Source organism: Salvelinus fontinalis, unplaced genomic scaffold (assembly GCF_029448725.1).
Source record: "Salvelinus fontinalis isolate EN_2023a unplaced genomic scaffold, ASM2944872v1 scaffold_0144, whole genome shotgun sequence".
Classification (NCBI taxonomy): Eukaryota; Metazoa; Chordata; class Actinopteri; order Salmoniformes; family Salmonidae; genus Salvelinus; species Salvelinus fontinalis.
The window spans coordinates 112,803-125,140 of record NW_026600353.1 but is presented as its reverse complement, the minus strand read 5'-3'; the positions used below and the strand labels follow the sequence as shown (position 1 = coordinate 125,140).

The 12,338-nt window shown below is 42.9% G+C and overlaps 1 protein-coding gene across 2 annotated transcripts; it reads left to right on the top strand.

Annotated features, from left to right (window-relative positions):
- Positions 1-5: 5 nt before the first annotated feature.
- LOC129843482 (zinc finger protein 271-like) lies at positions 6-10,351 on the top strand. Of its 2 annotated transcripts, XM_055912217.1 has the most exons (4): positions 6-3,639; positions 6,301-6,893; positions 7,558-8,343; positions 8,559-10,351. In XM_055912217.1, the coding sequence occupies exons 2-4, from the start codon at positions 6,593-6,595 to the stop codon at positions 9,692-9,694; spliced, it is 2,223 nt and encodes a 740-aa protein (XP_055768192.1). In that variant the 5' UTR covers positions 6-3,639; positions 6,301-6,592; the 3' UTR covers positions 9,695-10,351. The 2 variants fall into 2 exon arrangements, with proteins under 2 accessions (XP_055768192.1, XP_055768193.1); XM_055912218.1 differs by lacking the exon at positions 6-3,639 and having other exon boundaries at positions 5,162-6,893.
- Positions 10,352-12,338: the final 1,987 nt, after the last annotated feature.

The window sequence follows — 12,338 nt, the reverse complement described above, 5'->3', positions numbered from 1 at the left end:
TTAGCAACACGAAACATCATCCACGTAGACACACAATAGTTTCGTATCTCCTATTGGGGAAAGACTAATGAACTGACTGCACAGTCACTATGGGAGCTCTGTCTACAGCGCCCGGTTAAATTGTGCATACAAGCAATTATTTTTTTAAACTCTGCAAACGGTTAACCTCGTGAGATATACACTGCTCAAAAAAATAAAGGGAGCACTTAAACAACACAATGTAACTCCAAGTCAATCACACTTCTGTGAAATCAAACTGTCCACTTAGGAAGCAACACTGACAATACATTTCACATGCTGTTGTGCAAATGGAATAGACAAAAGGTGGAAATTATAGGCAATTAGCAATGCACATTTGTGGCCTGCTGGGGGTCATTTTGCAGGGCTCTGGCAGTGCTCCTCCTTGCACAAAGGCGGAGGTAGCGGTCCTGCTGCTGGGTTGTTGCCCTCCTACGGCCTCCTCCTCGTCTCCTGATGTACTGGCCTGTCTCCTGGTAGCGCCTCCATGCTCTGGACACTATGCTGACAGACACAGCAAACCTTCTTGCCACAGCTCGCATTGATGTGCCATCCTGGATGAGCTGCACTACCTGAGCCACTTGTGTGGATTGTAGACTCCGTCTCATGCTACCACTAGAGTGAAAGCACCGCCAGCATTCAAAAGTGACCAAAACATCAGCAAGGAAGCATAGGAACTGAGAAGTGGTCTGTGGTCACCACCTGCAGAAGCACTCCTTTATTGGGGGTGTCTTGCTAATTGCCTATAATTTCCACCTTTTGTCTATTTCATTTGCACAACAGCATGTGAAATGTATTGTCAATCAGTGTTGCTTCCTAAGTGGACAGTTTGATTTCACAGAAGTGTGATTGACTTGGAGTTACATTGTGTTGTTTAAGTGTTCCCTTTATTTTTTTGAGCAGTGTAGATTTTTTCTGTAAAGTGGGTAACATAATACTATCATCCTAAATTGAAAATGTTGATTTATTTGTACATATTAGATTATTTTATATTATAAACTATCACTCAAATACAGTGCCTTCTGATAGTATTCAGACCTCTTGACTTTTTCCACATTTTGTTATGTTACAGCCTTATTCTAAAAATGGATTACATTGTTTTTTTCCTTATATAATTTCCACACAATGCCCCAATAGACAAAGCAAAGCCTGGTTTTTAGACTTTTGCTAATTTTCTTTTTTAAGCGGAAATATCACATTTACATAAGTACTCAGTACTTTTGTTGAAGCAGCTTTCGCAGCGATTAAAGCATCCAGGCTTGGGTGTGATGCTACAAGCTTAGCACACCTGTATTTGGGGAGTTTCTCCCATTCTTCTCTGCAGAAAGGCAATTCCTTCGACCTCATGGCTTGGTTTTTGCTCTGAAATGCATTGCCAACTGTGGGACCTTATATAGACAGGTGTGCGCCTTTCCAAATCATGTCCAATCAATTGAATTTACCACAGGTGGACTCCAATCAGGTTGTAAAAACATCTCAAGGATGATCAATGGAAACACGATGCATCTGAGCTCAATTCTGAGTCTCATAGCAGAAGGTCTGAAGAGTTATGTAAATAAGATATTTCTGTTTGCAAAAATGTCTAAAAACCTGTTTTTGCTTTGTTATTATGGGGTGTAGATTGCTGATTTTTTTATTTTATTTAATCCATTTTAGAATAAGGCTGTAACGTAATAAAATGTGGAAAAAGTCAATAGGTCTGAATACTTTCCGAAGGCACTGTACTTTCCCAACCCTTGTCGGTTTTGATATCTCATGTCAAATTAAACAAGTTAAATACCAAAGCAATTTATTTGTTTCCTCACCCCATTTCGGGCAGCCTTCCAGAATCTCCATCTGACATTCTAGAATTTAGATGACTGTCTTCAACTAATTCTCTTCTAACCAGTGATGTAAAAGTTATTCTCAGATTCCGTGTGGCTTTTGAGTAGTGCTAGTTTGATTTCAAGGTGATATTGATAGAAGTGATGAACAAAAACGTGTAGCGTTACACTTATCGTGATGTGGACCCACTTGAATCATAATGCAACACATTGAAATGCATCCTGCCTGTCTTCTGCAGGTTGTCCTCTAACCAGTGATGAAAGAAATATCTCCAGTTTCCATGTGGCTAGGGAGGTGACCGAGAACCCAATGACCACTCTGACAGAACTACAGAATTCCTTTGCTGGGATGGGAGAACCTGACAAAAGGACAACAGTCTCTACAGCACCTCAACCAATCTGGGCTTTATGGGAGAATGGCCAGATTGGCTTCCATCTTCAGGAGTGGCTTCACTCCTGTGAAAAATGAAAAAGTCACATGACAGCAGGCCTGGAGTTTGCAAAAAGGCACTTGAAAGACTCAGAGCATAATTCAAAATATTCTGTGGTCTGATGAGACAAAAATGTAACTCTTCAGCCTGAATGCAAAGCGCTATGTCTGGAGAAAACCAGGCATAGCTCATCACCCATCTAACACCATCCATTCCTTGATGCATGGTGGTGGCAGCATCATGCTATGGGGATGCTTTTCAGTAGCAGGGACTGGAAAACTGGTAAGGATAGAGGGACAATGAATGGAGCCAAATACAGGCAAATCCTTGATGAGAACTTACTTCAGAGTGCAAACGACCTTAGGCTGGGGCGGAGATTTACGCTCCAACAGGACAATGACCCAAGCATACAGCGAAAACAATGCTGGAATGGCTTCAGAACAAGAATGTAAAAGTCCTTGAGTAGCCCAGCCAAAGCCCAGACTTGAATACCATTGAAAATCAGTGGAAAGACTTGAAGATTGCTGTTCACGCTGTGCCCCATCTAACTTAACAGAGCTTGAGAAGATATGCAAGGAAGAAAGGGAGAAAATCCCCAAATCCAGATGTGCAAAGCTGATCCAGACATACCCAAGACGACTCAAAGCTGATACAGACATACACAAGACGACTCAAAGCTGATCCAGACATACCCAAGACGACTCAAAGCTGATCCAGACATACCCAAGATGACTCAAAGCTGATCCAAATATACCCAAGACGACTCAAAGCTGATACAGACATACCCAAGGTGACTCAAAGCTGTAACCACCACCAAAGGTGCTTCTACAAAGCATTGACTCTGGGGTTTGAATACTTATGTAAATTTGACATTTCCGTATTTAATTTTCAATAAATTAGCTAAAATTGCTAAAAACATGTTTTCACTTTGTCATGATGGGTTATTGTGTGTAGATGGGTGAGACAAACATATATTTAATCCATTTTTAATTCCGTCTGTAAGACAACTAAATAAGTCAAGGGGTGTGAATACTTTCTGAAGGCACTGTATAAGTGTAGAATAGATAGTGGATTTTCCCCTGCCTGTAATTCTAAATCGATACTCGATTGCTTTGGCCTGTGTGACTGAACGCAACAACGGCAGTCAAGGCGGAAGTTGCTACCCTGCTAAATATGGATGCTGAAAGAGTCGTGCAGGTACTAGCCTTTACGCAAGATATCCTCCGAAATACATCAGCCACAGGACAGCTTTGTTTGGACGTCGTAATGGACCATTAGCCTTAACTGGATATAGCTAGCTAGCTACCTCATTTTCCACGTGGAAAAATACTTTAGCAAGCTATCTGGGATTTTCTACAAGGAATCTGGTGAGTTGGCCAGTTTCTGTGCACTTAAGGGCGACTAATGTTTGCAGTCTAGCTATTTATGACGACAATGTTACTAATTAGAGTTTTGTGAAGTGCAAACAAACACGGCAGTGCAACTATCACCCCGAAGTTATGTTCCCGCCTAACTAGTCGTCGGTGCATGTTAGCCTGATACTGTTCCCTTTTAAAAGATGAATAGCTCAAATCAACCATACGGTTTTATTTTCCAGTCAATGCCTTTAAACGACGTTATGAATTCCTGCCAAAATACCAGAGTTTTGTAGTTGATTTGGTTGCGTCCATGTTGAAATGACGTCATTAGTCGAGATCTCAGAATTCCCTAATTTGGCTAAAAATAATTCTGCAGTTTTTACCTGATAAAAAGCACGTTACCATTGGCAATGAATGTTGAAAGTTGCATTTATATTTATAAAACTTAAGTTGAAAATGATGCTGGCATTGCTTCCTGTTCACGAGACATTTTGATAAATAGCCAAATGTCATAACACAGTTTTAATGTCACTCCATAACCAATACGCAGGAACAGTGAAAACCTAAACATACAATTTGCTATCTAAAAAAAATTATAATGTTGGCACTGGAGGGGATGGCTTCCGTTTATGGGCTACTAACCATTTGTAGTATTTTCTTCCGGCTTGTTCAACACATTTTGTAAATATTGTTTCTGCCACCAGCGCTTATGACCATAAAGTGCTTATACACTGCTCAAACAAATAAAGGGAACACTTAAACAACACAATGTAACTCCAAGTCAATCACACTTCTGTGAAATCAAACTGTCCACTTAGGAAGCAACACTGATTGACAATAAATTTCACATGCTGTTGTGCAAATGGAATAGACAAAAGGTGGAAATTATAGGCAATTAGCAAGACACCCCCAAAAAAGGAGTGATTCTGCAGGTGGCGACCACAGACCACTTCTCAGTTCCTATGCTTCCTGGCTGATGTTTTGGTCACTTTTGAATGCTGGCGGTGCTCTCACTCTAGTGGTAGCATGAGACGGAGTCTACAACCCACACAAGTGGCTCAGGTAGTGCAGTTCATCCAGGATGGCACATCAATGCGAGCTGTGGCAAAAAGGTTTGCTGTGTCTGTCAGCGTAGTGTCCAGAGCATGGAGGCGCTACCAGGAGACAGGCCAGTACATCAGGAGACGTGGAGGAGGCCGTAGGAGGGCAACAACCCAGCAGCAGGACCGCTACCTCCGCCTTTGTGCAAGGAGGTGCACTGCCAGAGTCCTGCAAAATGACCTCCAGCAGGCCACAAATGTGCATGAGGTCAGAGACCTGCATCCGACCGCAATGCACTACAGAGGTTAGTGCGTATGGCACAGCACATCCAGGACCTCTGTACCAGGCTGTATCAGAGGAAGGTCTTAAATTAAAGACTCCAGCCACCTAAATCATAGACTTTTCTCTGCTGCCGCGCTGTACCGGAGCGCCAAGTCTAGGTCCAAAAGGCTCCTTAACAGCTTCTACTTCTACTTGTGTTCATCCTCCTTTACAACATTTTTTTATTTTCTTCTTCTGGAGAAGGTGTCTCAAGATGAACATTTTCACGATTTCACTAATATCATCAAAGTCAATAAATCGTCGCAGTTTTTTTTTTACCTGATTAAGTAGAATCCTGTTGAAAACAATAAGTTGATATTCATACTGTTGCTGCTTCCTGTAATTATAGCAAAGTGTCAAAACACCGGTTTTAAATGTCCAAATTCATCGTCAATATGCTGAAATGACTTGTGATATGTTGAAGACCAAGACATTAAAAATGACTCCCTACAAACACGTGTCACTCTTGTGCTCAGATTACTTGTATTTTAGTTACGACACAATTTAACAAAATACAAGTATCTTAACTACTCCCTGAACTACTCTCACTCTCTGTGAAACTGGAAACACTTATCTCCCTCACTAGCTTTAAGCACCAGCTGTCAGAGCAGCTCACAGATCACTGCACCTGTACATAGCCCATCTATAATTTAGCCCAAACAACTACCTCTTTCCCTACTGTATTTATTTATTTATTTTGCTCCTTTGCACCCCATTATTTCTATCTCTACTTTGCACATTCTTCCACTGCAAATCTACCATTCCAGTGTTTTACTTGCTATATTGTATTTACTTCGCCACCATGGCCTTTTTTTGCCTTTTACCTCCCTTATCTCACCTCATTTGCTCACATTGTATATAGACTTATTTTTTTCTACTGTATTATTGACTGTATGTTTGTTTTACTCCATGTGTAACTCTGTGTTGTTGTATGTGTCGAACTGCTTTGCTTTATCTTGCCAGGTCGCAATTGTAAATGAGAACTTGCTCTCAACTTGCCTACCTGGTTAAATAAAGGTGAAATAAATAAATAAAACTCACGCACCAACATTTACCAAGCGGTCACTCCAGACTGAAATGTATTAGCTTTTTCTAATGTTAACTATAGTGCGCACAAATTAATCACTCACATCAATATTGTATTGAAATCAATGAAACTGGGACAATCGCTGTGGCAGCACCTACCATTTGCTCTCTTCTAAAAGACAAACCAACACATTCCTGGGTATACTACATATATACCTGTTGATAGATGAGAACCTCATACCCAGCCTTATTGTGTTGTGATGTATCATTCTTCTATTACAGGTGTATGGACTTCCTGCTGTCTTCTTCTTCTACAGGTCATCTAAAGTGTATGGACTTCCTACTGTCTTCTTCTACTACAGGTCATCTAAAGTGTATGGACTTCCTGCTGTCTTCTTCTACTACTACAGGTCATCTAAAGTGTATGGACTTCCTGCTGTCTTCTTCTACTACTACAGGTCATCTAAAGTGTATGGACTTCCTGCTGTCTTCTTCTAAAGGTCAACTAAAGTGTATGGACATACTGCTGTCTTGCCATTGACTGTATTGTCAGTGTTCCCACCAGCAGGACAACATGAGTGGAGAGAAAGAAACATTGTTGGAAGAAATCAAACAGAGTTTACACCCTCTAACGGAGGATCATTTGCGATACCTGTGTGAACGTTGTGGAATTGATGGCTCCCAAGTTACAGGAAAGAACCATTGCTCGTTGCGACGTAAAATCTTGGAGGAAATGTGGGAAAATGCAGATTCGGTCAAATCGGAGGAGCAGGGAATGTCTTGGTTACTCCGACTGAAAGATGACATCAGAAAGATACAGGAAGAATCTAGTGTGGGACCCATGAGTGTCAGCCAGTCTGATGATGAAGAAACGGGTAAGAAGAATGGGGTCGCGGTAGGGGCCCGTGTGGGTCACAGGATAAAAAATAGCAACGATTAAAAAATAAAAATAAATTTTATAAATAGAATTCTGGGATGTAAGAGCGCTGTCAGTGTAAATGACTGAAACCAAATAAAATATGTAGAAAAAAAGAATGGAGACATATATATATATATATATATATATATATACTTTTGAATAATAGGCTGTAATCTATGAAGAACTTTGAAAGAGAAAAATCTCCCAGACAATCAGGCCGTTTGATAGGGTTCTAAAGTTTGAGCATAAGAATACAGCATTAGCCATGTCACAATGGGTAGAATTTTAGCAAATGGTCTTAAACTGCAACATGTTCTTTCAGTTCCATGGCAATGTGTGTGTGTATATATTTTCACTGCTCAACCGTTATTGGTTGGTTGTGACTCGATACATCTGTATTGGTGGGTCAAGAAGCAACATTTTTTTTGGCTACAATCTGCTTCTGCAACAGTTCATTGATTGGTAAATATTTATTTATTGAGCCATATTTCCTGAACGTAACTATTCAGTGTTGTATAGCAGCTCATCTGTGTTGGATCGGGAAGATACTTCAACACTAGTTCATTGTGAAATACTTTGGTGCATATGAGGAACCTTAACTTCGTGTCTTTGTTTCACAGGGGACAACCCTAACGGTCGCTCGCTCAGTGGGAGGGTCTTATCATCTGGGAAGTCTCCAGGGTTGAAAGGGATCCAGCGACCTTACAGCTGTGATGTATGTGAGAAGAGTTTCACTCAATCAGGAAACCTACGAAGACACCAAACAGTACACACAGGAGAGAAACCTTACAGTTGTGATCATTGTGGGAAAATCTTTTCTAGTTCAGGAGCCCTGACTATTCACAAGCTTCTACACACTGGAGAGAAACCTTACAGCTGTGATCAGTGTGGGAAAAGCTTTTCTAATTCAGGAGCCCTGATTATTCACAAGCGTCTACACACTGGAGAGAAACCTTACAGCTGTGATCAATGTGGGAGGAGCTGCAAAGATGCCACAGCCCTGAATGAACACATGCGTACACACACAGGAGAGAAACCTTTTAGCTGCGATGTTTGTGGAATTCGTTTTTCTCGACAAAGCAACCTGAAAGTACACATGCGCAGACACACAGGAGAGAGGCCTTACATCTGTGATCAATGTGGGAAGAGCTTCACTCGGTCAACGGACCTGACCAAACACAGACGCGTTCACACCAGCGAGAAACCATACAGCTGTGACCAGTGTGGGAAGAACTTCACTCGGTCAGGAAACCTGGCGAGTCATCAGAAAACCCACACAGTCAGAGAGAAAAACGAGGCCGGCGGCGGGAGAAGTCAGGCAGGTGGAGAGGGAACCCACACAGGAAAGATACAGGAAGCATCTACTGTGGTACCCGTGAGGCCCAGCCAGTCTGATGAAGATGCAGGTAAGAAGAATGGTGTGTATTAGTCTACAATCTGCTTCTGTAACAGTTCATTGATTGGTTAATATTTATTAATTGAGCCATATTTGCTAAACGTAACTATTCAGTGTTGTAGAGCAGCTCATCTGTGTTGGATGGGGAAGATACTTCAACACTAGTTCATTGTGAAATACTTTGGTACATATGAGGAACCTTAACTTCGTGTCTTTGTTTCACAGGGGACAACCCTAACGGTCGCTCGCTCAGTAGGAGGGTCTTATCATCTGGGAAGTCTCCAGGGTTGAAAGGGATCCAGCGACCTTATAGCTGTGATGTATGTGAGAAAAGTTTCCCACGTTTAGGAGACCTTAAGAGACACCAGAGAATACACACAGGAGAGAAACCATATGGCTGTGATCAATGTGGGAAGAGTTTCTGTACATCAGGACAACGGATTATACACAAGCGAACACACACCGGAAAGAAACCTTATCGCTGTGATCAATGTGGGAAGAGTTTTGCTCGAACTGATTACCTGACCGAACACAAGCGAACACACACTGGAGAGAAGCCTCATAGCTGTGATAAATGTGGAAAGGGCTTCACTCGGCCTAACTGCTTGGCTGCACACAAGCTAACACACACAGGAGAGAAGCCCTACCTCTGCTCAGACTGTGGGAAGAGCTTCTATACACCGGCAAAGTTGAAAGAGCACGAGCGTTCACACACAGAAGAGAACCCTTACGGGTGTGGTCTGTGTGGGAAGATCTTTGCTTGTTCGGATTCCCTGACTAAACACAAGCGTGTACACACTGGAGAGAAACCTTACAGCTGTGATCAGTGTGGGGAGAGCTTTGCTCGTTTGGGAGCCCTGACTATTCACAAGCGTCTACAAACTGGAGAGAAACCTTACAGCTGTGCTCAATGTGGGAAGAGCTGCAAAGATGCCACGGCCCTGAATGAACACATGCGTACACACACAGGAGAGAAACCTTTCCCCTGCTATGTCTGTGGAATGAGTTTTTCTCGACGAAGCACCCTGAAAGTACACATGCGCAGACACACAGGTGAGAAGCCTTACATCTGTGATCAATGTGGGAAGAGATATGCTCATCCAGGTGATTTGAAAATACACATTAGAGTACACACCGGAGAGAAACCATACAGCTGTGACCAGTGTGGGAAGAGCTTCACTCAGTCAACAAACCTGACTAAGCACAGACGTGTTCACTCTGGAGAGAAACCATACAGCTGTGATCTATGTTGTATGAACTTAGCTTATTTGTATCTTATTTCATGGGCTCATTGTCAATTAAATCATGTAGAATATTTTATCATTGTTATAGTAAGAGTTCATGTTTTTAATTCTATTTAATTCAAATTAAATCCATATGTGAATACATACCACTTTATTTTACTTTTAATAAAATTAAATACAAAGATCCTTTATAAATAGCTGTTATGAACTTTGGCATTCCTTTTTCTTCACTTTGACCCTGCTGGTTATCTATGAACAGTTGAACATCTTGGCCATGTTCTGTTATAATCTCCACCCGGCAGTGCCAGAAGAGGGCTGGCCATCCCTCATAGCCTGGTTCCTCTCTAGGTTTCTTCCTAGGTTCTGGCCTTTCTACGGAGTTTTTCCTAGCCACCATGCTTCTACGCCTGCATTGCTTGCTGTTTGGGGTTTTAGGCTGGGTTTCTGTACAGCACTTTGTGACATCAGCTGATGTAAGAAGGGCTTTATAAATACATTTGATTGACTTGACCTGTTCTTCAGAGAACAAGACAAAATGCAGCAAGTTGTTTCCTGAAGTAAGATTACAGCGACACAAAGCATCATGTGTTTAACGAAGGTGTTTCATCTCTTTTTGGGGAAGTCTAATGAAGGGGCTGCTGCACAGTGACTATGGGACCACTTTCTATACTGATCCTATGTAGAATTAAACAAGTTAAATAACAAAAAGCAACTGATTTGGTTTTCCTTCCCCGTTTCAGCAGCCTTCCAGAATCTCCATCCCATGTTTCAAAAATGTAGGTGACTTGTCTTCAGCAAATTCTCTTCTAACCAGTGAAATAAAAAATTATTCTCATATTCTGTCTGGCCTTTGAATAGTGTTAATTTGATTTCAACGTGATGTCGATAGGAGTAATTAACAAAAAAGTGTTGTGTTACACTTATCGCGCTGGCGACCCACTTGAATCAAAATGCAACACTCAAATGTAACTGGCTGTGTTCTACAGGTTTCCCTGTTTTTGAATCCAAAATAGGTGACCTACGTGATTCATGTAGATCCGATGACAAAAGTTTGGGGCTGGTGGGGGGCTTTGGATCACTACTGGCTGTAAGCTGGGGGATCACTACTGGCTGTAAGCTGGGGGATCACTACTGGCTGTAAGCTGGGGGATCACTACTGGCTGTAAGCTGGGGGATCACTACTGGTTGTAAACTGGGGGATCACTACTGGCTGTAAGCTGGGGGACCACTACTGGCTGTAAGCTGGGGGACCACTACTGGCTGTAAGCTGGGGGATCACTACTGGCTGTAAGCTGGGGGATCACTACTGGCTGTAAGCTGGGGGACCACTACTGGCTGTAAGCTGGGGGATCACTACTGGCTGTAAGCTGGGGGATCACTACTGGCTGTAAGCTGGGGGATCACTACTGGCTGTAAGCTGGGGGACCACTACTGGCTGTAAGCTGGGGGACCACTACTGGCTGTAAGCTGGGGGATCACTACTGGCTGTAAGCTGGGGGATCACTACTGGCTGTAAGCTGGGGGATCACTACTGGCTGTAAGCTGGGGGATCACTACTGGCTGTAAGCTGGGGGATCACTACTGGCTGTAAGCTGGGGGATCACTACTGGCTGTAAGCTGGGGGATCACTACTGGCTGTACGCTGGGGGCTTTGGATCACTACTGGCTGTAAGCTGGGGGATCACTACTGGCTGTAAGCTGGGGGACCACTATTGGCTGTAAGCTGGGGGACCACTATTGGCTGTAAGATGGGGGATCACTACTGGCTGTAAGCTGGGGGACCACTATTGGCTGTAAACTGGGGGTTCACTACTGGTTGTAAACTGGGGGATCACTACTGGCTGTAAGCTGGGGGGGTTTGGACCACTACTGGCTGTAAGCTGGGGGACCACTACTGGCTGTAAGCTGGGGGATCACTACTGGCTGTAAGCTGGGGGATCACTACTGGCTGTAAGCTGGGGGATCACTACTGGCTGTAAGCTGGGGGATCACTACTGGCTGTAAGCTGGGGGATCACTACTGGCTGTAAGCTGGGGGATCACTACTGGCTGTAAGCTGGGTGATCACCACTGGCTGTAAGCTGGGGGATCACTACTGGCTGTAAGCGGGGGATCACTAATGGCTGTAAGCGAACGAGTGATGCGTGTTTGGAGCAATACTGTCTGTATCCAAGGCTCAGCCAATCATTCACATAACAGAATGCAACACACGACTGAAGAGAGAAGAGACAACCAATGTGCTAGTTGTAGCATCATCGGCTCTCTGGAAAGACATCGGGAGAGTAGGAAAGACATCGGGAGAGTAGAAAGGCATTTTGTCAGTTACAGCAGTGCGTCCCCTGAATGATAACGAAGAGGTACTGTAGGTGAGAAGCCTGACCACGGGGGTGAGAAGGTGATGAAAGAGCACTTCATGAGCTGTAACCGAAAAACAACTGGCATTTGGAAAGTTTGAGGTGAGGGAAAAAGACCGAGGTAAAGACCGTTTCACGTAGGATATTCAACGGATATTCGCCTGTAGTTTTCCTTACGTCCACCAACAGCAGTTAGGGACTGTCAACATAGTGACAAATCAAAATGTACAAATTCCAATAGCTATTTAACCATTACTCCATTACCATTTTTATATATATATTTTTCTTCTAAAACTCGACTTCAAAACACTCTCCTGCAAACCCGCCTCACCAATTTAAAAAAAAAAAAAGTATTATTCACCTCAAATCTGAAATCCACAACAGAAGCTAGCCAGCTCACTGGTTAAC

Excerpts from the sequence above, each read along its gene's own strand:
- LOC129843482 (XM_055912217.1), top strand. The coding sequence starts at position 6,593 with ATGAGTGGAGAGAAAGAAACATTGTTGGAAGAAATCAAACAGAGTTTA. Across the intron at positions 6,894-7,557 it reads GTCTGATGATGAAGAAACGG|GGGACAACCCTAACGGTCGC; the intron begins GTAAGAAGAATG and ends TTTGTTTCACAG. Across the intron at positions 8,344-8,558 it reads CCAGTCTGATGAAGATGCAG|GGGACAACCCTAACGGTCGC; the intron begins GTAAGAAGAATG and ends TTTGTTTCACAG.